The 26631-nt window shown below is 36.2% G+C and overlaps 3 protein-coding genes across 5 annotated transcripts in view; 1 reads left to right on the forward strand and 2 right to left on the reverse strand.

Moving 5' to 3' along the window:
• LOC125277985 (nesprin-1) overlaps window positions 1–15028 on the reverse strand; it is a 115982-nt gene extending 100954 nt beyond the window's left edge. The window contains 6 exon segments of the mRNA XM_048206656.1: window positions 513–605; window positions 712–789; window positions 918–1013; window positions 1742–1803; window positions 4421–4544; window positions 14846–15028. Of these exon segments, the coding sequence (XP_048062613.1) occupies window positions 513–605; window positions 712–789; window positions 918–1013; window positions 1742–1803; window positions 4421–4508 (417 nt within the window). The 5' untranslated portion in view covers window positions 4509–4544; window positions 14846–15028.
• A 2142-nt stretch (window positions 15029–17170) lies between these two features.
• On the forward strand, window positions 17171–24171 carry LOC125277989 (trans-L-3-hydroxyproline dehydratase). 3 transcript variants are annotated; one of them, XM_048206660.1, is made up of 6 exons: window positions 17171–17472; window positions 18427–18663; window positions 20289–20458; window positions 20846–20968; window positions 21110–21247; window positions 23086–24171. In XM_048206660.1, the coding sequence occupies exons 2-6, from the start codon at window positions 18435–18437 to the stop codon at window positions 23209–23211; spliced, it is 786 nt and encodes a 261-aa protein (XP_048062617.1). In that variant the 5' UTR covers window positions 17171–17472; window positions 18427–18434; the 3' UTR covers window positions 23212–24171. The 3 variants fall into 3 exon arrangements, with proteins under 3 accessions (XP_048062617.1, XP_048062616.1, XP_048062615.1); XM_048206659.1 differs by having other exon boundaries at window positions 17196–17472; window positions 18427–18915; window positions 23069–23196; XM_048206658.1 differs by having other exon boundaries at window positions 17207–17472; window positions 18427–18915.
• daam1b (dishevelled associated activator of morphogenesis 1b) overlaps window positions 23687–26631 on the reverse strand; it is a 115853-nt gene continuing 112908 nt past the window's right edge. The window contains 1 exon segment of the mRNA XM_048206657.1: window positions 23687–24971. Within this exon segment, the coding sequence (XP_048062614.1) occupies window positions 24759–24971 (213 nt within the window). The 3' untranslated portion in view covers window positions 23687–24758.

The raw sequence follows: 26631 nt of genomic DNA on the forward strand, positions 1-26631 counted from the left end.
GTCTTAGTGAGCATAAAGACACTTTTTTCAAAAATATTTAAGAAATCTTATCAACCCCAAACTTGTAACTGAAGTGTATATAAAATACAATGACATACATTTTGATATTTATATATATATATATATATATATATATATATATATATTTTTTTTTTTTTATATTTATTATATATATTTTATATTTATTATATATATTTTTTTTTTATTCACTATATGACTAAATAGAACCACTAAACTCATTTTAACCCAGGTCCACTGATACAAAAGAATCTTCTGAAGGATACATAATACCATATGCTTCCAGTGTGCATCATTATTTTGATGTTCTTTTCTCTTCTAGAGGAATAAAAGTGTCTCAAATCTCAAAAAGTACAGCCCCTCTCTGAGCTAAAATGCTAAAGGTCTTGAAGTAAACAATGAAAAAAAAGCTCAAGGCAAAGAAAGATGCATGTATATATGATATGCATGTTTTTGTAAAGAAAGACACAAGGTCTCTTCATTGTTATACAAACATGACAGTGCAGGATGATGGTCCATATCAGGCCCAGAATGATGGAAGGTTTCCCCTCTATGATGTCTGGGATGTTTATGTTCACCAGCTTGATCTGTGAGAACATAAACAGTTGTTTATGCCATTTGTATATAAATCTTAATGTCCTAACAGATGGAAAACCATCATCAGTCATGTAAGAATCACAAAAAACCTCTTACAGATTTATTCTTCAAGAAGTTCAAAGCGGTCTCGATGTTGCCTCTCTGCTGAAACACACCATGACCCCGCTCACGCTTCTACAGAGAAACAAACAAACTCTATTGTATGCTAACTGTGACTGCATGCAAAACAATTCTATGATTCAGTGTAAATAAATCAATCTTGGCTGAATCTCAGCATTATGACAGTGATATTCAGCACTCACCATGCGTTGGTCGCTCATCACCTCCAGTAGGTCGAGCAGCCGAGTCCCATCTCGAAGATCCAAGAACAAATCCTTAACAGTGGTTGGAGGGCTCCTCTGAAAGACACATCAGTATTTCATCTGAAAGTGTTAATAGTGTTCACATGGTAATACATGGAGCATTTCTGATGTCAAGCTATCGTGGCATAAGCAGAAAAATAATAAAATAAATAGAGCATGGAATAAAAGACTGTAGAAAAATATTTGTATAAATTTATATAATTTATTAAAATAAATTTAGTTTATTTTATATTTACTTTATTTAAATATTATCTATATAATTGTAAATGGTTGTTATTTAAAAGTTAAAGTGTATGATATTTTACATGTTAAAATATAATAATTCAAAATAATTAATTCAGTATAACTGTTCTTTTTATATGGCACTGTTTTCTTACCAATGCAAGTGCAAACTGACTGATAATAGTTGTGATGGACCAAATACCTTTGGAATATCTACTACTATCTTTTGCGGATGACTGGAGATCTCCACAGGTTATCACTTGCAGAAGGTTTAAGAGCGCTTGTGTTTAAAACACAGTCAAGTTCCAATGGATGGGCTACATGGCTCATGTTACAGCCCGTTGAAGTGCACCGCTGCTGGGCAGGGAGCTATAAATAAATCAAGCTCCTTGCCATATGCAAAGCTCAAAGGCAGACGGAGCATAAAAGACCTTCCTTACTGACCAGTGAGTCAGCAATTCAGTCTCAGTTTAACTTGATAGCACTTCTAGACTGCACAGTCATAGTCATTACCATAAGTTATGAATTGTTCTTGGGTTTACCTTGGAGAGCTGTGCATTGATCCAGTTTGTGAACGTCCTCTTCTGAATCTGCTCCTGTTCCACTGTTAAAAAATATTATATCAGATATGATTTATTTCTGGACCAAACTCACATGTTGAAAAACAGTATGTGTAGGAAACTGTATGAATACATTGGCAGAACTAGAATACATCTATGCACAAATATGTACACATCTTGCCAGAGAGCAGCTTTAGGGCTTTCTGGTTTATAGCACATCAAAAAACACAGCATGTCTTCATACATAACTATTTATAAGCGGAGAACATTGCATGACCACTGGAAACCTGGCTCGACTTACCAATCTTTGAGCCGCCAACAGCCTCCACCTCAAACAAGGGTTTGAGAGACACCATATTCCTTCGTTTCTGTATGAAATTTCCCCTCATTTAGCATTTCCCTGAACACCCATGAAGACGCTCAGTCGGCTCAACCACCCACCCATCACAGTTGTATTTAATTTAAACTTCTTCCCATGCTATTAAAGGTAGACTGGGCCATTCCCTCAATAGGAGATGTTCATTTAGTTTCGTGGGACAAGATCCAACAGGCTGAGTCAGAAACCCACTGGACACTGGACATCCTGTTTGCACAGCCACAAAGGAACTTAACTTGTGTACAATGAAGATCCCTTATGACATACAGCAATATAAATATTAGGGGTCTAACTATAAATTTCAATACAAAAATGCAACAATATGTTTTGTGGATAGTGACAATATGTATTGTGTATGGTTCACCCAAAATGAAAATTACTGTATGAGAAAAAAATTCAAGTTTACAGTGTTTTAGTGTCAATATAACATTAAACTACTATATATATAATGTTATAATGTATAATAATGCAATGGGGGAGTATTTGTGGGTCCTGATAATGCCAAATGTCTTATGTTACCAGTAAAAAGAGGCCTACATTATTTTAATTATATCTAGTCCGTGACTAGATATGAGTGCAAGTGTATTCATCTAAAATAATTCTGTATTTTCAGCTTCAGAATCATGAATATTTTAATTCTATATATTTATATTGTTCTGTCATGAAACTCTAGATAGCGCAGGCTGATCCTTAACAATGTAAATATCATCAGGTTGTGTTAACTACATTGCACAAGCTGACTGGTTCATGTCGCATCTGCAGCCAATGAGCTTGCTGCTTAACATTCACTATAGCTGTTTGCAGAATGGTTTCAGAGTTTTAAACCCTCCACCTTCCCCAGCTACAGCTGTATAGATCAGATATGGGTACTTGTATATATGCTATTTGTGCTGAAGCAGTATTACATGCTCACAGCAGCATATCGGCATATGTATTGGCAGTAGCAAGTTCCTGTACTTGTTCTGCAGCAGCAACGTAGCAGATCTATTCTGCCAAGACCAAATACATTAACATTGTCATATCCATTGTCATGCTGAAAATCTTTAGAGAGTTGTGATGTGCATATATATGATACATGCATATATATGATACATGTATAATGTTTTAAGTGTTTTAGTGTTACTGAATGTACTCTTGAATGTACTAGCATCTAACTAAAACTGCTAACTTGTTAAAAATAATGTGTACTAATCTTAATTCAAATGACATGAGTGTCATCACTGCACTAGAGACAAACATGTGATGTCACTTAAACATGACATCAGACAAACTGTCGTCATAGCAAACATTCAGCTGCCTGGAAACCATGCACCAGTAAGCAGAGACTGTCGAGCAAACACAACGATAGTTTTAACTGACAGGAACGCTGAGACACATGACACACACAGCCGTTAAAGTAAGAGAAAATGAAAGAAGAGACAACATCAGGTTCAAAGGTCTTCAAGGGGATTTTGCTTCATAAAACAGCTACAGTTGAACTAAGGAAAGGTGGTAAATGAATAATCATTCAGAAAAAATAATAATACATTACAGAAGAAACCGTACAGCTTATTGTATTCATGATTGAGGTGTTAAAAGTTGAAATGCTACAAGTTTTAGGCTGGACTAACTGTTTGGCCAACCAATGGCAGAAAGGAAGAGTGTCTGGGAAAACAATCATTTTTACAATGTGTTTGATGAAGCAGAAATTACACATTTTAACTGTAAAGTTAGTGTGTACTCAATATAATGTTTACTCAAGATAGTGATCAACAGGTTCTAGAAAAAGGAAAACGGGTTACTTATACGATAAACTTCTAGCACACCCTTTCAGAACATGTTTTTGTTTGAAAACTTAGTGAGTCAACAGTTTACAATTTCTCCTGCCGCCAGGAATCCGCCCTAAACCTCAGAAAGCGGAGACAGATTGGAAGGAGACCATAGAACAAATAAGAAAGTCTATGTCAGGTGGTGATAAGTGCATTTATGATGGGATCAATTCTTTAGCCAACAAACAACGGAGAATCCTTTCATTCATTTCAAATTCTTTATTTTATTTATATATATGTGTGTGTGTGTGTGTAATTTTTTAAAATGAAATGATAGAACCCTGAAGTATTAACAATTAAACTCTTCTTTTAGAAGGCCACTTTTACTTTTTTTTACTTTTATGCCACTTAGACTGAAGTCCATTTTTTTTTTTTGTTTGCTTGATCAGATGGGCACATCTAACCAAACAGATTAAGGAAACCATTTTAATACAAAAAATAAATAAACACCAAAAGCTTATAAGAGTTAAGACTGACCTTGTAAGAGCAAGTGTACATCATCAATGTCCAGTGGGACGCCCCTCTCATCCTCAGGAGGAGCGCACGTTTCTCCTCTTGACGCCATGACTGTTACCTCGACACTCTCACACACTCATTCCCACTGAAAGGGTGAAAACAAAACAAAATGATGACAGTGCATATATACAGTATATATAGAGTATATATAGAGTATTCTGCTATTATCATAAACACCACAATGGAATTAAAGGCACAGTATGTCAGTTTCGCCACTAGAGGTTGCTTATTCAAAACAATAACAAAAGTGTAAGATCGAGAGAAAACCAGGCCTGGGACATTTTGCGCTGCTGTTTTATTATGCTTACAGTATATGCCGCAGTCGTTTGCAGTTGCTCCTTTCATTTTGTTGTTTATGTTTATTTTACGATTAAAGTTATGTTTAAAGGTGCCCTAGAATTAAAAATTGAATTTATCTTTGCATAGTTAAATAACAAGAGTTTAGTACATGGAAATGACATACAGTGAGTCTCAAACTCCATTGTTTCCTCCTTCTTATATAAATCTCATTTGTTTAAAAGACTTCCGAAGAACAAGCGAATCTCAACATAACACCAACTGTTACGTAACAGTCGGGATCATTAATATGTACGCCCCAATATTTGCATATGCCAGCCCATGTTCAAGGCATTACACAAGGGCAGGATGTCTGGATCTGTGCACAGCTGAATCATCAGACTAGGTAAACAAGCAAGAACAATAGCGAAAATGGCAGATGGAGCAATAATAACTGATATGATCCATGATTACATGATATTTTTAGTGATATTTGTAAACTGTCTTTCTAAATGTTTCGTTAGCATGTTGCTAATGTACTTAAATGTGGTTCAAGTTACTATTGTTTCTTACTGTATTCACGGAGACAAGAGCCGTCGTTATTTTCATTTTTAAACACTTGTAGTCTGTATAATTCATTAACACAACTTCATTCTTTATAAATCTCTCCAACAGTGTGTAATGTTAGCTTTAGCCCCGTTAGCCACGGAGCATAGCCTCAAACTCATTCAGAATCCAAATAAATACAACACTCACATAATCCGATGTATGCATGCCGCATGCATGACGAACACTTTGTAAAGATCCATTTTGAGGGTTATATTAGCTGTGTGAACTTTGTTTATGCAATGATAGAGTCGATTCAGGAGGGCGGAGAGCGCGAGCAATAAAGGGGCCGCAGCCTGAATCGGCGCATTTCTAATTATGCCCCAAAATAGGCAGTTAAAAAAATTAATTAAAAAAAATCTATGGGGTATTTTGAGCCGAAACTTCACAGACACATTCAGGGGACACCTTAGACTTATATTACATCTTGTAAAAAAACTTTCGAATGCACCTTTAATGTTTGCTGGTTCCCACCTCCTTCCCTGAAATTGAACTTTCTTACACAGTTATGTTTGATCATTAAAATGTATTTAATTCTGATGAAATTGTAGGGTAACGCAACGCTGTTTGGTCAAAACAATCATATTAAAAATACATTTGAAAGTTATGTTATAACTAGGGGTGTGACGAGATCTCGTGGTACGAGATCTCGCGATATTAAAACGTGATGATATTTCTTGTTAATGTTGAGTATGTGGCAAAACCTTTTACAGTGCTTCCATACTCAGAAAGCACAACTGAAGTGATATTTGTTACAAGATAGAGCTGTCACGATTCCTCGATTAAATTCAAGTGTTCAATTTTAAAAAATCCTCCGTTGCAATTTAATCATGTTGTTTAACCAGCAAAATACAGAAGTGGCACATTCCACGGTTGAGAATCAATGGACCACATTATTAGATCGCTTTCTAAGGCTGCAGCCGCAGCATATTAAAACTATATCATAGTGTTACTGTGTAATCACAAAGGCTGCGATTCAATTAAATAAATATATGCACTGCAGGTTTCAGAGTGATTTGTTGTAAATTTCATCACAATTTCAAAATAAAAGTTTAAACCCTCGCTCTGTGTTTGCATGTTTTGATGTCCACATGTTCTTGTTCAAGAAATTAGAGTGGCTGTAGCAATTCTATCGTAAAGAAGTGGCCAAATATTTAAGATTAAGTGGACAATTGAATTAAATGTTGTTTGGCCAATATTAAACAAGGATTTGACCATGCAGTAAAGTGTAACAACAACAATCACCTCTGCAGGCGTTTGTTATAATACGTAATGTACAGAAGTTGATTCTTGTTTATAGTACATTACATTATGTATTTTAACAGTGTTGTTCAATAAAACCGTATGATTACTTGCTTTTGATGCTTTATTTGAACCAATTATTACTGCCTCATTATTGCCACATATTACATGTATCTGAAATCATTTTAAAAGCTACTGTTCACTTAGGTCTATTTTTATTATGACAAAAAATATTATTTGATTACTCAACTACCAAAATAATCATTAGTGACAGCCCTGGATTAAAAAAGCACCTGCATTGTTTTGCATTTTGTGACCTTCAGTCACATATTTTGTTATTGAAGATTTCTTAAAAATAGTGTTACAGTTTTTTTTTTTAATTGCTTTGGTGCAATTTTCACAAGTAATTGGTCAATTTTCAAAACTCTTAGTACTAATATCACAACAGATCATAAAATGAGCACATTTCAGCAAATTTTCAATTGTATTAGTACAATACACAAAATCACAATGTATCCTTTTCACAACACAAAATAAGTATTTCATCTATATAAATGTTTCATTCACAGTAACTGCCTTTCATTATACTATTACTATCAAACTTTTCATTTGCATCTCTTTTCGTTCAGTTTAATACATTTGTCTATTATTAAATCCAACTTAATGGTTAATTAATGAATCATTTGGTACACCTATAGGATTTCTATAGATATGATTTTATAGGCATACTTTTATAGAACATATTTGCAATTTACGTTATAGATAACCAAATGTAACAAATTCTTTTCACATAAGCAATTTATCTTAGATTTACCTATAGATGATAACCACAATTTTCAAAGTGTGTGTGTGTTTGTGTGTGTGTGCATCTGTGGTCCTTGTAAATAATGCATTGTGAACCAAATGTCCCAACAAGAATGGTAATACCAGTAATTTAGACCTTGTTTGGACATTTTTTGGGTCCCCATGAGGAAAACAGCTCATCAATCTTATGACATGAATTTTTTATAAAATGTAAACATGCAGAAAGTTTTCTGTGATAGGCAGGTTTATGGGTAGGGGATAGAATATAGCATTTATAAAGTAAAAATCATTATGTCTATAGAAAGTCCCCATAAAACATGGAAAACCAACATCATTTTACATTATAGAATGCCATGTGACACTGTAAACAGAGGCATTACCATTGTAGAGACTGACACATTACTGTAACTCACCCTTCATCTGTATTGGCAGCAAACTCTGTTCTAGCACATCATGACTGTGTCATACTTCATCACACCTTTTGATAACATACTGAATATTACAAACATCATGGATTTTAAGTGAGTTATGTAATTTAGGTAATGCAAGTGTATTTTCTAATGTGGCATCTGTAGCCTGTGATAACTATGATAATGATAATTATTTGAGCAACAAGGGTGATTTGAAACATGTATCTTGCATTGTTTGCTATTGAATTAACTGACTGTTAAAAGTACTTAATTGAAAGAAGATCATACTGTTGTGTTTCGGTGATTAAACCAAATGTTCTCATTACATATCACAATGATCTTGAGTTTTGAAAAAGTGATTATGTAGATAGGGCTGGGCGATATATCGCATGTGATTGTCACGCGCATTTCGTCAGTAAAGCCGGTTCCCTGATACCTAAATCGCCATCACCTGCTTTCAAATGGAGCGGCATTTAATAGACAGAGCCGTAGTTCACTGACAAGCCATTATTGAAGGCGATTCATCTGCGATTAAAAAAAAAAAAAAGAACCCTAAAATCAAGCAACAAGGCATTCAGTAGTTTCATATGACACAGAGGATGAACCTTTATCTAATGTATAGATTAAAAATGCCAAAACCAAACATCTGAGGTGGGGTCTCAAATACTACATCGTGGTGATACAACATAAAGAGCTTCGTCAACAGACTCTTAAATTACAAAGATAATTATGATGGTACTGTGAATTAGTTTGAGAGAGAGGGCTTATGAAGAGATAAACAACATCAGCATAAAGTACCAACATGAAGAAGGAAATCAAAGAAGGAAGTGTCCTGGGGAAATTAGGCTAATCGTATTCCAAACCCACGCATAATACTGGCTGCCAATAAAGTCTAATAAATGACTACAGAAGAGTTAGTTACTAAGTGAATTAAGACGGAAGTATGATTCAAGGGAAGTACATAATAAACAAACACAGACACACAGGCAGCCTAAGGGCTTATGACTTGATCTAATCATTATTGCTGAAATGCTACATTGACAAGTGTATATTCAAGAGGGGTTATAGGCTTAATACATTCTCGTATTTTAAATGTGATCTTTCCATACTGTTTTTTATGACTGATAATCATCATTGTAAAAAAAAATGAATAAATAAAATAATTATACTTTTTAAATTATTGACTATTCATTTTAATACATAATATAACAATAATTAGTATTTCTGTAACATTTTTGTCTGTTAAGAAAAAAAGAATAATGAAAACACCACATTAAAATTAAAAATTAAAAAGTTACCTTACCTGTATTGTTTCCTGTTAAACGCACACTTTTATATGTTTAGAGAACCACCAGGTAGACCCAATATTAAATAACTGATAACCAATTAAAATAATTGTCCAAAACAATTATCAATTATAGAAACCAATTATAGTTAAAAAGAGGTAAATATTGTCTAAAAGGACACAAAAAAGGCTGTTCTTGCATGTTAACAGACACAAAAGCTTGCTCATCCTTCATGTGAACTTTTAATGGGTTACTTGAAAGCATAACAGGTAGTGGCACCGTGAAGGACTGTCCTGAACACTCATGACCTTATCATTAAATGTGAAAATTACTAAGTAGTCATTGGAGGGCACTGTCTAAATCACTCCTGATTCTTCCAGAATACAATCACTCATTCAGCACATGCACACACACACCTGTTGTTTCTGGATGAGATTCAGAGTCACCATCCAAAACAGCCAAAGAGGTGTGGAAACAACAGCCTCATTCACCGTTGCCAATACTGACATCAAAAGGGCAAATACAGCCTTGGGAATATGCAGACATTGTTACCGGCAACCCATGCACCTTTTTCCACATACGTGCACACGTGAACTGGAAGAGGAGAAAGAGAAAGGGCGAGATAGATGGACTGACCGGTGAGGAATCTGATGCTATTAATAGGACAGATTTATGACCCACAAAAAGCATTCTGTGTCAGCCAATACTTGCACTGTGTGTTGTACATAAACGTGAATCACCTTCATTTACCGTAATTCCCTTAAATAAGCATTTAACACTAAACCTAATTGTATTCTTTCTGTAATCCAAACCGCATGCCTTGTAACTGACACCAAGATTAAACAAAGCACAGGTGAATTTGTGGACCTGCGTTAAACACTTAATTATACACCCAAATCAATGCATACAGTCATATGAAAAATAAAGTACGCCCTTTTGAATTCTATGGTTTTACGTATCGGGACATAATAAAAAAATCTTCTGGTCCTTGGTAGGTCTTAAAATTAGGTAAATACAACAACAACCACATGACATATTACACCATGTCATGATTTATGTAACAAAACTAGGCCAAAATGAAGAAGCCATGTGTGGAAAAACTAAGTATACCCTTACTGCTTCCATAGGAATTAAGATGGTAAGTAGCAGCCAGGCACTGCTAATCAAATGCTTGTGATTAACTGATCATCAGCAAGCGTGACCAACTCAGCAGAAGTTCTGGCAGTTTGCTGGTCTAGAGCATTCAGGTGTGTGTTAACACAATGCCAAAGAGGAAAGACATCAGCAGTGATGATAGAGAAGCAATTGTTTCTGCCATCAATCTGGGAAGGGTTATACGGCCATTTCCATACAATTTAAAGTCCATCATTCCACAGTGAAAAACATTCAAGACAGTTGCCATCTTACCAACAGTTAACGTCCCAGCAAATTCACCCCAAGGTGGTATCTATGATGTTACAAACTACCTTGTAACCAATCACGTCAACAGGCTGGCAGGCTTTAGCATATCATTAACAGCAAACTAGCAGGGAAGTCTCGAGAGATATTTTTCTGTTGATATGATATTAATATTACTTACCGTTATGTGTCCGATGTTGTAAAGAGCGATACCATTGTGCAGCGTTTACCTCAGTAAGTTGACCGAGTGGATCTCTGAGCTGGTGCAAGCGAGTGGAGGCGGGGCTAATTTGCATATTCATTGTTCCACGTATATTAAATGAGGCAAGGGTTAGAGTTACATTCAAGCTATTTTAAGGCAATTAGACAAAGACTGAACAAGTGTGGCTCATTTGGAAGGGTTGCCAGGAGAAAGCCTCTTCTCTCTAAAAAGACTATGGCAGCACAGCTTAGGTTTGGAAAGTTGCATCTAAACAAACCACACAATTTCTGGAAAAATGTCCTTTGGACAGACAAAACCAAAGTGGAGAGGTTTGGCCATAATGCACAGTGCCACATTTGGCGATAAAAACCAAACACAGCATATCAGCACAAACACCTCATACCAACTGTCAAGCAAGGTGGTTGAGGGGTGATGATTTGGGCTTGTTTTGCAGCCGCAGGACCTGGGCACCTTGCAGTCATTGGTATAAAGAGGAGTTCATGGTCAACTCAAAGTATTTTAGAATCATCTGTCTGACAGCTAAAGCTTGACCGAAATTGGGTCATGCAACAGGACAATGATCCCAGGCACATCAGCAAATCTACAACAGAATGGCTGAAAAAGAAAAGAATCAAGGAGTAGCATTTGCTCAGTCAAAGTTCAGACTTCAACTCGACCAAAATGCTGTGGCGAGGGCCTTAAGAGAGCTGTGCGCATAACCTGATATTGCTGAGTTCAACATGTTCCTGGGTCAACATTTTTGTTGATCCTGGCAGATTTGACAAGTTTACAGATTATGTCAAGTTTAGGCTTAAAATCATGAATTGGTGCTTCTACATCAGTGTTATTCATTTCCCTCTGATTTTTGGGATAACTTATGGGTAGGGTTAGGTTTAGGGGTAGGAATAGGGTTAAGACTAAATTTTCAGACTAGAATGTTGTTCCAAGATCAAAAAAAATGTGTTGACCCAGGAACTCATCGAACTCCGCAATATCAGGACGTGCGAGCTGTGCATAATCAGATGCCCACAAACCTCAATGAACTGAAGCAACATTGTAAAGAAGAGAGGGCCAAAAGAACTCCATAATGATGTGAGAGACTGATAAAGTCATATAGAAATAGATTACTTCAAGTTATTGCTGCTAAAGGTGGTTCTACAAGCAATTAAATCATAGGGTGTACTTAGTTTGTCACACATGGGTTCTCTATTTTGGCTTCATTTTTGTTAAAGACCGGTGAAAATCAAGTTTTTAATGTTGTTTATATGACTATGTAGTGTTTTTAATATGCTTTAAGACAAACCATGTGCAAAACCATATGTCAGCACCATTGCTGAGTATTTTCTCCTTAAAGTCTTAAACCCGCGGTTCGAAATCACTGCCATCTGTGATGTCACAAACTACCTTGTAACCAATCATGTCAAAGTGCTGGCAGGCTTTAGCATATCATTAATAGCAAACTAGCAGGGGGGTCTCGAGAGAAGCCAGGTTATCCCGGTATATTTTTCTGTTGATATGATATTAATGATATTAGTTACCATTATGTGTCCGATGTTGTAAAGAGCATAAATTAAATGAGGCAAGGATGTAGAGTTACATTCAAGCTATTTTAAGGCATGAAGAATTTTTTTTTTTTTTTTTTTTTTTACAGAATTTTTTTTTTTTTAAATATGTCATTTTGGTGATCAAAGATGAGTTTTAAGGGATAAAATAATTGACTACAGGAGGACTTTAAATAAATAATGACACAGTACAATATGTGATGCATTGTTGTTCATCTGTGGCTGTATTTACCTAATTTTAAGACCTGCTAAAGACCAGATTTTTTTTTATTTTTTTTTTATTGTATCATTATGATACATAAAACCATAGAATTCAAAAGGGTGAACTTTCTTTTTCACATGACTGTATATATATACAAGTTAAAATCTGCTAAGAGGGTCATAATGGAACAACAGTTTTAAAAAGTGATTTTTCACTATCATTTACAACAGGATCTGCATTTTCATGGGTTTAAAAAAAAAAAAGATTTGTTCTAAGAGACAATAAAAACAACTTTGTGCATCAAAAAAACCAACCACTGCTTTCCTGGTAAAAGTCAACGAATTTGTAACAGCTGAATGTAACATTTTTGACAAGCCAAACATATCAGTGTCTGAGTAACGCGTTTATTTATTTAGGCCAAGAAATAAACTTTATTTTATTTTAAACTTTAAAATTAAGTATAATGAACTACGCAAAAAGCATTTAGAACGTCTTCAGCACATTTTATAATTACCAAAAAAAAAAAATCAAACATAGTTCACCCTTCACACATTATCAGGTCCATCAAAAACTTAGGCAGGCTGTTGGTTTGAATATAATAGAAATTGACAAAACAGACTTATGAGCATCAATCACTTCACCGAATACTTGTGGCTAATCATTACCTTTCAATCCATCATTTTTATAAAATGTAGTTTGATCACTATCTTCTCAGTTGTTTAAAAGATTAAGGCAATTAAAAAAGTCTGATAAAATGTTAATTTCTTAATAAAATATTATACATTTTTACATGATTTGTTACATGTAATCACTGGTGTGAGAGAATCCTTTATTAAATTACTGTATTTAAGCTTTGTTGTGCTGACTTTTTACATTTTTTCTGTTCTAAAAATATTATTTTGTCAAGCAACCATTGAGCATTTTACCAACTTTTGTTTCATTTTTACATTTAATTAACCTTTTACAGATTTTAAGCCATTCAGTAGCTGTACACACACACAATTAAAATCAATATAAATCAGTATAAATTAAAGGCAGTCCAACAAAAAAACAGTATAAGACTGCATTTAATCTTATTATTATTATATATTATAATATATATCCTGATTCAGTATAATATTTCTGAATGTAAAGTAAAAAACAAAACAAAACAAATTAAATCATAAACAAATTGTAATGGTACTAAAACAGCCTTCATTCAATTGCTTTACTTTTGATTTTTGGGTAAAATATGACCCGGAAATATTCTTGACAGGCTTTGTGAGATAAAAGTCTAATATTCAGTCAAACAGATGGCATCTGCATGCTAATTAAATTTTAATTCCACTGATGAACTACAGTGACAATACAGCACAGCTGTATTGGGGTCTCATAAATGCCGCTCATAATGTGCAGTGTCATAACATGACACACACGTCCTCATTCCAAATGTTCAACTTTGAGTGAAACTGTATCAGATGACACTGTCTGTAGTGTTATTATTATTCCAAGGACATGGTTTCCAATGTGACACTCTTTCAAAGGTGGCTTCAGTTTCACACAACTAAACACACATTTCTGGGTCATAATGCAAAAGCAGAAATCCATCTATGACAGAACAATGACAGCGCCCCAAAACATCCAGCTAATTAATGGAACAGCAAGACCAGACAAAGCCTCACACTGAAAAGACCTGTTAGGTGCAGTGGGATACAGGCATGGGTGCGGATGGCAGTAATAATCACAGTTAGAAAGAATCAGATTACTTAGACATAAGGACAGTGCTGTTTAACTCATGCTCCAGAAAAATATTAAGACATGGGGGGACCACTTCTGGTGTATGTGCTTGGTATAATCTATTCATCTACGATCTTTACACTTGACCACGTGAACAGAAGAAACTAGAAAAACAAATTTCTAAACTTCCATTATCTGTCTCTTTTCTAGTTTTCTTGTATAAATGAACATAAACACTCAACTGCTGTTGTGTCACAACAAATAGTTATTGCCATGTCAATGTGAAATAAAAGAACATAAGCACAAAGATTAAAAGATAAAAATTGGAAAGCATCATTAGTCCAGTAATGTGAAACTAATGACAACCTGTATGCTTTATTATACAATTTAATTGTATAATACAGTTCATTAATTAGCATTATTGCAACTTGCACTGTCAGGTGAAATACACGTTGCACTACACCTAGTGTCTGCATGGTCACCGCTGTTTTTTATAAAATTAAATAATTATTTAAAAAAAACAAATAACTATACAAACCATGAGATGTGAAAACCTTACAATGAACTGATGTTGTGGTTAATTTTAATGCCTTTTTAGTACCTGACAGTAAAAGGTAGCATGGCACAACTCATGGCTTGTAGTTCAACCGTTCATTTAGCATAGAATGTTTTGCAAACTTACAGTGAATGAACGTTGTTTGCTGTCTCAAGTTGTTGACAATTCCTCTCAATTATTTCCCAAACAGCACCTTTGGAAGAACTGGAAGTCGAAATGAAAACAAACGCTCAGCGCGGCGTCGCGGCAATGGTTTGTTTGAAGTGTTTAACTCCGCCTTCCATCCCCTTGAAGTAGAACACACACCTTTTCTGAGCTATACGAAGTTCGAATCATTTTTTAGAATCGGTTCGTCCGAACGGTTCGTTTCAATGAACTGGTTCAAAAACATAAATCATTTGAATCATCACTTATGACCGTGTGGAATTACGTCGTGTTCTATTTATTTGTGTTCTTTAATATTAGCTAAATATTGCTGTTTAGCACTGTTTGTATATGTGTTTTGTTGTTGTTGTTTGTGATTTCAACATTTCACGTCTTTCATTTAACTCTCAAAGTTAGTTTTTGCGAAACGGTTCATAAAAAGGAACCGATATAAAATAACCATTCGTAGAGAAATAGAGGGATGTGATCTATTTTGAAATACCACTTGGATTAGTAGAATGCTTTCATGGTAACACTTTACAATAAGGTTCATTAGTTAATATTAGTTAAAGTTAACATGAACTAATGAACTGCACTTACAGTATATTTATTAATCTTTGTTAATGTTAATTTCAACATTTACTAATAGGCTACATTATTAAAATTAATAGTTGTATTTGTTAACATTAGTTAATGCACTGTGAAATAACATGAACAAACAATGAATAGTTGTATTTAACTAACGTTAACAAATAGGCCTACAGTAGCCTAACAAATGTATTGCTCATGGTAGTTAATACATTGACTAATGCTTAACTAATGAACCTTATTGTAAAGTGTTACCGCTTATTTGGCATCTGAGAACTGACAACACGGTCTTTATTTATGATTAGAGAACAAATAGGGCAATGTCTTAAGGCCCCGCCGGTATACTTCAAACGAAATCGAAGAACGAATAAGCAATAAGGATGCAATAAGGAAATTGTTAGCGCTTTCACGATAAAGTTCCAGACGGTTAGTACCACATCAATTATCATATCTGAATTTGGTTGTTGCGGTAATGTAGGCATTTCTTTTCATTCAAATTCGAAGCCAGAGGGCGCCTTCGTGCAGAATGTGCTCATAAAAGGTAGACTCATCTAAGGTATTTTCATTATAAAGTAGCTTTGTGTGTTTAATTTTGTGGGTTTTTTTTTATTAATTTATTAGTCTAACAAAGAAAACAACGCTTAACATACAAACTTACAAAAAATCCCGCCAAAATACCAGTTACTGCAACCACTGCTTTTAAATAAAAACAATATAGGCTGCTATATTTTAATATGTGGATCATCCTTTGAAGAGGATGTTATTACTTTTTATTGCTACATTTTATTTTAAAGGAAGCATATTTTAACCATTTCTTATGACAGTGGTGGCAAAAGTTTCCAATTTTTTTTTTGCATTTGTTATAGCAGTCATACCCCCAGCTTCACAGACAAGGCTTAAGCTAGTCCTAGACTAAAATGCGTGTTTGAGCTGTTTTAACCGAAAGTAACTTGCACTGACATAGCTTAAAATATGTCAGTGCCATCTCAATATGCACGGCAGTAGTTTTTTTCTTGTAAACATTTATACACTCAAAAAAATAACTCTTTGAATGAACATAAAAAAATCATGGAAAGGATTTTCAAATGATTAAGTTGCTTTATTTCAGCATTATGCAATTCTGTTATTCCAATTTAATGTACTTACGTTGGGTCAACTTAATTTATTAAGGTTGATTCAACTTATTTACTATGGTTGGGCACAGCTTAATTTAATAGTGTCAGCCCAACTAATTTGCAATGTTTTGGAAAATAAATAAAAAGCAATAAATAAATAAATAATTGTTTTCATACAGAAGATCGTAGAGTCTGTCTAAAACATCACCCTGAAATAATTGAGACTTGAGCCTGTGGACAATAATAAAATAATTAGGTGCATGACACCACCATTGGTTGTTTAGGTTAAAATCAGCTTTCAGTTTTGCATTTCCTTCAACATTTTTTTTTTTTAAATTTCTCCCAAAAATTGGTTTTATTTATTCAATTATTTATCTGCTAGCACATTTTATTATTTTTTATATTTATTTATGCAGGATTATATGGATTTATACATTTATCTGCATATTTATTTACTTTATATATTTATTTATGTATAATTTTGTGGATTTATTTATTCACGTATTTATTGTTTTTGCAGGTTTCGTCCAGTATAATAAGCTTTGTGATAATGTAACACAACCCTCATTGTTTTTTTTATTAGTAATTGTTATCTTTATCTTGCAAAATAAAAAAAGCAGCTTGGGACGTCAAGGCAAGTGATGTGTCATTCTCATCCAGACCACAGAGAGGCAGTAAAGAGCCACTGCACAATGTGCACATGAAGTTTGGAAAAGCAAAAACCCCAAAAAAGTCGGAGAAAAAATTTGTAAAAGAATTGTTCCATTTAAAAGTGTTCACATTTTTTTTTTTTTTTTTTAAATAAACAGTCCTTAAATATAATACATGGGCTAATATTTTCGTTGACGTGTTAACAAAACTTGCTGTCTCTTATAAGTAGCTTATCAACAGAGTAAAGCAGTGACGGTAAGTTGCTTTTTGCATCTCAAATTATTTCATTAAAACTAGCGCTGGACACAATTCTGACACCTGTGTTGCAGTGTATTTCTTTATTAGCCTTTAGGATTAGGGTACAACGGGGCTTTTTATGGTCCCAAAATGTATGAAGAGCAAACAATATGTTGATTGTTTTATTGATGCATGAACAATCCTTTAGAGCTACAGTAATCATCAGTAATCATAGTGTCATATTCCACCTACAGCTTTGACATGATACCAGAAAGACATACACAAAGTTGAGTGCCAAAGCAGATTCAAAACAACTCAATAGACTACTTTTGTTACAGTTTGCCGACTACAAAATTTACAGTTACATCATGTCACTAATGGTCTGATAATCATATGACTCAGTTTTAGTGAAGATTGGACAACAGTTGTAAGAGGATTATATTACTGGTCTGGAATCACATTTAGCAATTTGACAGTAGTTTACCTGTTTTGATTACATTGAGATTCCATTACAAAAGAACATCATATAGTCTTTTTAATAAATGTACCTCTATACAATGCTACCCCTCAGCTTTACTCTAACCAAAGTATTTTTTTAAGCTAATAAATTATTTACGCAGGTTTTTATTTATATAGAACTATGCCATGTTTTAAGACTTAATTTCAAAAGTTTATTTATTCATTCATTTTGGGTCAAAAATACTGTCCAGTCCAATAATAATTTATTTAGGTGGCACTAAAAAAAACTGCACTGTCTTTTGACCTAAATACATGTGACAATTCTTATTCTTATTAGCATAAATCTGCAACATTTAAAAAATCATTGCATGTTAAATCAAAGTACCCAGTAAAACAATGGACCAGGAACAATATCTTTAACCTTGTGAAGCTTTTAGCTCTGCTTCTGTTTTGAGACTATTGCAAATCTGTTTTTTATTATTTATGTATTCATTAATTAATTTTTTCCTACAGAGTGATCTATGGATTTCCCAAAGCTGCCCCCTCACTCTGGGTCTGTTTTATCAGTAGTGGACATGCACACAGGTGGAGAGCCGCTGCGCATTATCCTGAGCGGGTATCCAGAGGTGAAGGGGGACACCATCCTTGCCAAAAGACGTTATGTGCGAGAGCATCTCGATCATCTTCGCAAGGTCTTAATGTTTGAGCCCCGTGGTCACTATGATATGTACGGAGCCCTTCTGGTCAGAAGTGAGTTAGCAGAGGCTGATCTCGGCGTCTTGTTCATGCACAATGAAGGGTATAGCACCATGTGCGGCCACGCTGTCATTGCGCTCGGGCGCTTTGCGGTGGATTATGGTTTGATTAAAGCGCCTACTTCACCAGAGACGCAAATAAACATACACTGCCCATGCGGCTTAGTGAAGGCCTTTACACAATATTCCGATGGGAAAACCGGAGCTGTCAGATTCCTCAGTGTGCCAGCCTTTGCTTTCGCTACAGGTGACAACTATGATCAGAGCATGACAATACGAACATAAAAGAAATTGCAAGTTCAGCTGGTGTCATTTCAGAACAATGTATTATATTATTATATTACACAGATCAGGCATAACATTATGACCACCTTCCTAATATTGTGTTAGTCCCCCTTTTGCTGCCAAAAGACATGGACTCCACTAGACCCCTGAAGGTGTGCTGTGGTTTCTGGCACCAAGATGTTAGCAGCAGATCCTTTAAGTCCTGTGAGTTGCGAGGTGGGGCCTCCATGGATCGGACTTGTTTGTTCAGCACATCCCACAGATGCTTGATTGGATTGAGATCTGGGTAATTTGGAGGCCAAGTCAACACCTCAAACTCATTGTTGTGCTCCTCAAACCATTCCTGAACCATTTTTCCTTTGTGGCAGGGTGCATTATCCTGCTGAAAGAGGCCACAGCCACCAGGGAATACTGTTTCCATGAAAGGGTGTACATGGTCTGCAACAATGCTTAGGTAGGTGGTACGTGTCAAAATAACTTCCACATGGATGACAGGACTGAAGGTTTCCCAGCAGAACATTGCCCAAAGCATTACGCTGCCTCCGCCAGTGTCCCTTCTTCCTATAGTGTATCCTGATGCCATGTGTTCTCCAGGTAAGCGACGCACATACACTCGTTCATCCACGTGATGTAAAAGAAACATGATTCATCAGACCAGGCCACCTTCTTCCATTGCTCCGTGGTCCAGTTCTGATGCTCATGTTCCCACTGTTGGCACTTTCGGTGGTGGACAGGGGTCAGCATGGACACCCTGATTGGTCTGCAGCTATGCAGCCCCATACGCAACAAACTGTGATGCACTGTGTATTCTGACACCTTTCTATCAGAACCAGCATTAACTTCTTAAGCAATTTGAGCTACAGTAGCTCGTCTGTTGGATCGGACCACATGGGCCAGCCTTCGCTCCCCACATGTATCAATGAGCCTTGGCCGCCCATGACTCTGTCACCGGTTCACCACTGTTACTTCCTTGGACCACTTTTGATAGATACTGACCACTGCAGACCGGGAACACCCCACAAGAGCCTGTTTGTAGATGTTCTGACCCAGTCGTCTAGGCATCACAATTTGGCCCTTGTCAAACTCTCTCAAATCCTTACGCTTGCCCATTTTTCCTGCTTCTAACACATCAACTGAGGACAAAATGTTCACTTCCTGCCTAATATATCCCACCCAATGCTGTGATGAAGAGATAATCACTGTGATTCACTTCACCTGTCAGTGGTCTTAATGTTATGCCTGATTGGTGTATATTATGTTAGTCAATTTGATTCTTTGTCATACTTGTTTTTATAATATAATTTTTAAATTGTCTTTTTTTTCTTGTTTTTCTAGATGTGAGTGTCTCTGTTCCAGGATATGGGTCCATCACTGTGGACATTAGTTATGGTGGAGCTCTTTATGCTTTTGTGAGTGCTGAGAAGTTTGGATTGGATGTCAGTAAGTCCAAAACTAGAGATTTGGTGGATGCAGCCACTGCTGTGAGCGATGCTGTCAAATCCCAGGTAACTGGTCCAGTGTTGTTAAGACTAAAAATGAAAACTGAAAATATAAGTGATTAATAAAGAGAACTGGTCAAATGAATCCAATCCAATGATTTTTAAGGCAAAAACAGCTAAACAAAATTCGTAAAGAATCATATTTTCTAACTAATCCTAATGGGATCAAACAAGATTAATCTATGAATCGAATAAGGTGATGCTGGATAAAAACATTTATTTATTTCGGAATTTCAGTTTCGAATAGGACCTTGTTTGATTCTTTGATGATTATTGATTGATTTATAGTTGGGGTTTTTTCTGGCAAAGGAAAGAAGCATAAGACTACTTTATTCCACACTGTTAATCTATAATTTGCATAATTTATTAGACTAATTATCGTAATGACCATAGGTAAAGCTGTACCATCCAGTCAGTGAGGATCTGGCCTTCCTCTATGGGACAATCCTTACTGACGGCAAAGATGCTTATTCTGAAGAGCCCACAGCCAATGTGTGTGTGTTTGCGGACGCACAGGTAAAACCAGTTGTGACATGTTTATATTAATCCATACACAGGAAGTTCTGCCCTTCAAGTTGATATCCTAAAGTGATATCAACTGGTCTTGTCTTTTGCTCTTCAGTCTGTGTGACAGAGGTCTGTTATATGGCTTGTCAGGTGGATAGAAGCCCTACAGGGTCTGGCGTTACTGCTCGTATAGCTCTTCAGTACCATAAAGGCCTGATCGGACTAAACCAGACCAGAAGCTTCCAGAGCGGAGCTACAGGATCAGTATTTACAGGAACAGCAAAAGAGGTACCTGTAGCAAATAAAAACAGATTTTCATATCAATTTCACTGTTAATAAGTGAGGTATTATATAATACAGCTCAGCTATTTAAAGGGGTGGTTGATTATGATTTCACTTTTTTAACTTTAGTTAGTGTGTAATGTTGCTGTTAGAGCATAAACAACATCTGCAAAGTTACGACACTCAAAATTTAAAGGTGCCCTCGAATTAAAAATTGAATTTATCTTGGCATAGTTAAATAACAAGAGTTCAGTACATGGAAATGACATACAGTGAGTCTCAAACTCCATTGTTTCCTCCTTCTTATATAAATCTCATTTGTTTAAAAGACCGCCGAAGAACAGGCGAATCTCAACATAACACCGACTGTTACGTAACAGTCGGGATCATTGATATGTACACCCCCAAGTATTTGCATTAACGTCTGGAGCAGCACAGCCGAATCATCAGACTAGGTAAGCAAGCAAGAACAATAGCGAAAAATGGCAGATGGAGCGATAATAACTGACATGATCCATGATAACATGATATTTTTAGTGATATTTGTAAACTGTCTTTCTAATTGTTTCGTTAGCATGTTGCTAATGTACTGTTAAATGTGGTTAAAGTTACCATCGTTTCTTACTGTATTCACGGAGACAAGAGCCGTCGCTATTTTCATTTTTAAACACTTGCAGTCTGTATAATTCATAAAGACAACTTCATTCTTTATAAATCTCTCCAACAGTGTAGCATTAGCCGTTAGCCACGGAGCACAGCCTCAAATTCATTCAGAATCAAATGTAAACAATATAACAGTATACAATACTCACATAATCCGACGCATGCATGCCGCATGCATGACGAACACTTTGTAAAGATCCATTTGAGGGTTATATTAGCTGTGTAAACTTTGTTTATGCACTGTTTAAGGCAAGCGCGAGCTCTGTGGGCGGAGAGCACGAGAATTAAAGGGGCAGCAGCATAAATCGGCTCATATTTAATGATGCCCCAAAATAGGCAGTTAAAAGAAATTAATAAAAAAAAATCTATGGGGTATTTTGAGCTGAAACTTCACAGACACATTCAGGGGACACCTTAGACTTATATTACATCTTGTAAAAAAACATTCGATGGCACCTTTAAAGCAAAGGGAGATATTTTCTTTTAAAGAATTCTCTGTTTAAGGACCACAACAAATGGCTGGTAGGCTACAATGACTAAAATTTACATAAACCTTGGGCCCTACAACACGCAACCTAGGGGGCGAGGCCATGTTGGGCTGCTTTAGAGAAGAGGAAGAGTTGTACTGTTGCCATGCCGTCATTTTACGCTGGACTGCTTCACAAACGATGGTCAGTTCAATGCTGGATTTGCACATGCTAGTCAATGAGGTGAATTAACTCCACAGCAGCTACATACATTTATCCACTAACTGTTCAGAAACGTCCAGATGCATTCTATAAGTTGTAACTTCTTCCTGATTCTCACCATCAGTGTCTGACTCTGTTTTGAACAATATAAGGCTGAACACCGTTACTGACAATCGTCATTTTGGCTGCGTGAGATTCTCCAGCTTTGTTGTTGTTGAGCAACTGAAGCGCAAGCTATTAAAGCTGTTAAGCTGCCTTCTTCTGGAAAAGGGGCTGGAAGCATCAGCATCAAAAATGGCTTGTTTTTGCTCACACCCAAATAGGGGCAAATTTGACAAGCTATAATAAATGATCTGTGGGCTATTTTGAGTTGAAACTTCAGAGACTTACATGACATATTGGGTCCCCTTTAAGAGCCTAGTCTTGGAAATGTATTTTATATGCTTGATTCTTTAACAAAATCAGTGATTTGTAGCTGTTCTGTTGTTGAAGGAGACCATGTGTGGGGACTTCAAGGCTGTGGTAGTGGAGGTCAAAGGTCATGCTCACTACAGCGGTGTGGCCAGCTTTACCCAGGAGAGCGACGACCCCCTCAGTGGAGGCTTCCTTCTGCGCTGACTTAGAGGATGTAAAGGTTAAAACATCTATTTCTGCCTGATTGCAGGTACGGCTTCTGAGCTTGGGAGCACAGCAGTCTTCTGATGTAGATTCTTTGTAAAGGAAATCATTAAATGCTGAATAAATGTTGTACTCTATGACTGTTACGTGTCACAGGACTAGTTTTGTAAACCTTTAAGACTCTTTTTAATTTAATGTACTGATTACTTTTTGAAATTTCCTAAACATTTTATAATGATAAAAGTGTATAAATGAATCAGTTCTGGTTTAAATAATATTTTTTGTCATTGTTTGAATTGTGAATAATGGCCACCAGGAGGCATCATCTGACTACATTTGATCCAGCAAAAACTAAATGAACAGTGTGGTGACAATGTTTTTACTAAACAGTATTGTTTCTGTTTTTTGTTTATTATAAAACCCTATTTTTTATCCCAGTCAAATGTTACTTCAAATGATAGCATAGAGCAGTAAATACTTTTCAGATTCTTCCATTTATTCTCTTATGATTCATCTTACAATGGAAGGCTGAGTTTTCCTTAAATTATAAAAGTCCAATGGAGGTATCTTGCACTGAAAAAGGAAACTTTGTCATACAACTAGGCTGCTGATGAAAAACCAGGAGAGACTCCAGTCAGGAAGGAAGAACGTAAAGGAAGAAGAGTATTGCCTTGATCCAGTTACTTACGGATCATTTTAAATATGACTACATTTCACAGAGAGACCAACACTTGACATCAGAAACTGCATAGTGTCTGTACAACGACCGTCCACAGTGTTTAAGACGCAACATGGGCACCAGAGGCCCCTAAAAACACACCTTTAAAAAAATCATTCCCAGTCAGCCTGTACTGGATATCACAATGCAGTCATCTTTCTGAAATAAGCAACCCCCAGCCCTAGTTATCGATGTCAGTAATATTCCTATATGTATTAAAAAAAAAAAAAAAATCACCTTTAGTAAAAAGGGCAAACCCCTCTCTTAAAGGGGTACAGAGTCACTTTACAGATTTTCAGTGACCTATATACAGACACTTGTCATTAAACCTCTTTAAATAACCATCTGTTCCCACTTTGAATCAGTCAGAAAAGGAAGAAATTGAGTAGTTCGGTTGGGAGCCAAGAGCTAGTGTCACTTTTGGCAATTTGTTTTGTTACAGTAAGAAAAAAGGGATTGACAAGAATTGCAAGTTTATGTGGTCAAATGAACATGAGCTTCTGATTCATAACCAATCAGTAAACTCACATTTATCTCAATCTCTGATAATAATCCTGGTGCTCCTGCATCATTAAATTAGGTTCATTTGGCAGCCATATTTTTAAGTCCTTAAGAGTCTTTTCTCTGCATTTAGACAGATTCTCCTTTACAGTCAAGTGACACATGATAAACTGAGTGTCTTTGGGTAAACACGGTTTCCTCCACTACTCCAGATCGTGTTTAATCTGAGTAGAGGAGCTAATGAGTGTCCTCCAGTCATCCACCACTGCAAGGAGGTTGTTTGGTTGTAATGAAATGCGTCTCAGTGGTTGCTCAGCTGGACTGCCGTTTAGAAGTTAAGCTTGGTAATTGGACGCTCCCTGCCGGTGTCTGATGTCTGGCTGTTTATGCGTTTACGATTGCGTTTCATCTTCGACAGATCTTTATCAAAAACCTCTCCAGAACGCAAAGCAGACACCAGGTCGTCAAACTCGCCCCCGTCGTCCTCTCCGTTCTCTTTGGCTTTTCGAGCCTTCCTTTCTTTCTCCCTCTGCTCTTTGAGCTGAAACACATCAAAACAGAGGACATCATATTTAGCAGTAAATGGGTGAAGAATGAAGAGTTATGGACCTGCTGAGATAAGTGGTTTGGCTGTCAGTTACTTAAATTTCTTAGCTGAGATTTTTCAAATACACACACACACACTCTCACAGGCCACTTTAATTAGGTACACCTGTTGAACTGATCATTAACGTAAATATCTAATCAGCCAATCACATGGCAGCAACTCAATACATTTAGGCATGTAGATGTGGTCAAGACGATCTGAAGAAGTTCAAAGTGAGTATCAGAATGGGGAAGAAAGGTGATTTAAAGGTGCCCTAGATTCAAAAATTGAATTTACCTCGGCATAGTTAAATAACAAGAGTTCAGTACATGGAAAAGACATACAGTGAGTCTCAAACTCCATTGATTCCTCCTTCTTAAATAAATCTCATTTGTTTAAAAGACCTCTGAAGAACAGGTGAATCTCAACAAAACACAGACTGTTACGTAACAGTCGGGGTGTACGCCCCCAATATTTGCATATGCCAGCCCATGTTCCCAACATTATGAAAGGCATTAGACAAGGGCAGAACGTCTGGATGTGCACAGCTGAATCATCAGACTAGGTAAGCAAGCAAGGACAATAGCAAAAAATGGCAGATGGAGCGATAATAACTGACATGATTCATGATAACATGATATTTTTAGTGATATTTGTAAATTGTCTTTCTAAATGTTTCGTTAGCATGTTGCTAATGCACTGTTAAATGTGGTTAAAGTTACCATTGTTTATTACTGTATTCACGGAGACAAGAGCCGTCACTATTTTCATTATTAAACACTTGCAGTCTGTATAATTCATAAACACAACTTCATTCTTTATAAATCTCTCCAACAGTGTAGCATTAGCCGTTAGCCACGGAGCACAGCCTCAAATTCATTCAGAATCAATGTAAACATCAAAATAAACATGACGAAACATGAAACATGCAGCATGACGAACACTTTGTAAAGATCCATTTTGAGGGTTATATTAGCTGTTTGAACTTTTTTTAAGTTGTTTAAGGCAAGCGCGAGCGCTTGGGGCGTGGAGCACGAGATTTAAAGGGCCACACACCCTGAATCGGCTCATTTCTAATTATGCCCCAAAATAGGCAGTTAAAAAAATTAATTAAAAAAAAATCTATGGGGTATTTTGAGCTGAAACTTCACAGACACATTCAGGGGACACCTTAGACTTATATTACATCTTTTAAAAAAAAGTTCTAGGGCACCTTTAAGTGACTTTGAATGTGGTTGTTGGTGCCATACGGGCTGGTCTGAGTATTTCAGAAACTGCTGATCTACTGGGATTTTCACACACAACCATCTCTAGGGTTTACAGAGAATGAACAGGAAAATGAGAAAATATCCAGTGAGCGGCAGGTCTGTGGGTGGAAATGCCTTGTTGATCCCAGAGGTCAGAGGAAAAGGCCAGACTGGTTTGAGATGATAGAAAAGCAACAATAACTCAAATAACCAGTCGTTAGAACAAGGTCTGCAGAAGAGCACCTCTGAACGCACAACATATCGAACCTTGAAGCAGATGGGCTACAGCATCAGAAGACCACACTGGGGTGAGATTCCCAAAAGCATCGTTAGCCAACTATGGTCGTAAGTCCCATTAAACTCTATTG

The sequence above is a fragment of the Megalobrama amblycephala genome, linkage group LG11, assembly GCF_018812025.1.
Source record: "Megalobrama amblycephala isolate DHTTF-2021 linkage group LG11, ASM1881202v1, whole genome shotgun sequence".
Taxonomy (NCBI): Eukaryota; Metazoa; Chordata; class Actinopteri; order Cypriniformes; family Xenocyprididae; genus Megalobrama; species Megalobrama amblycephala.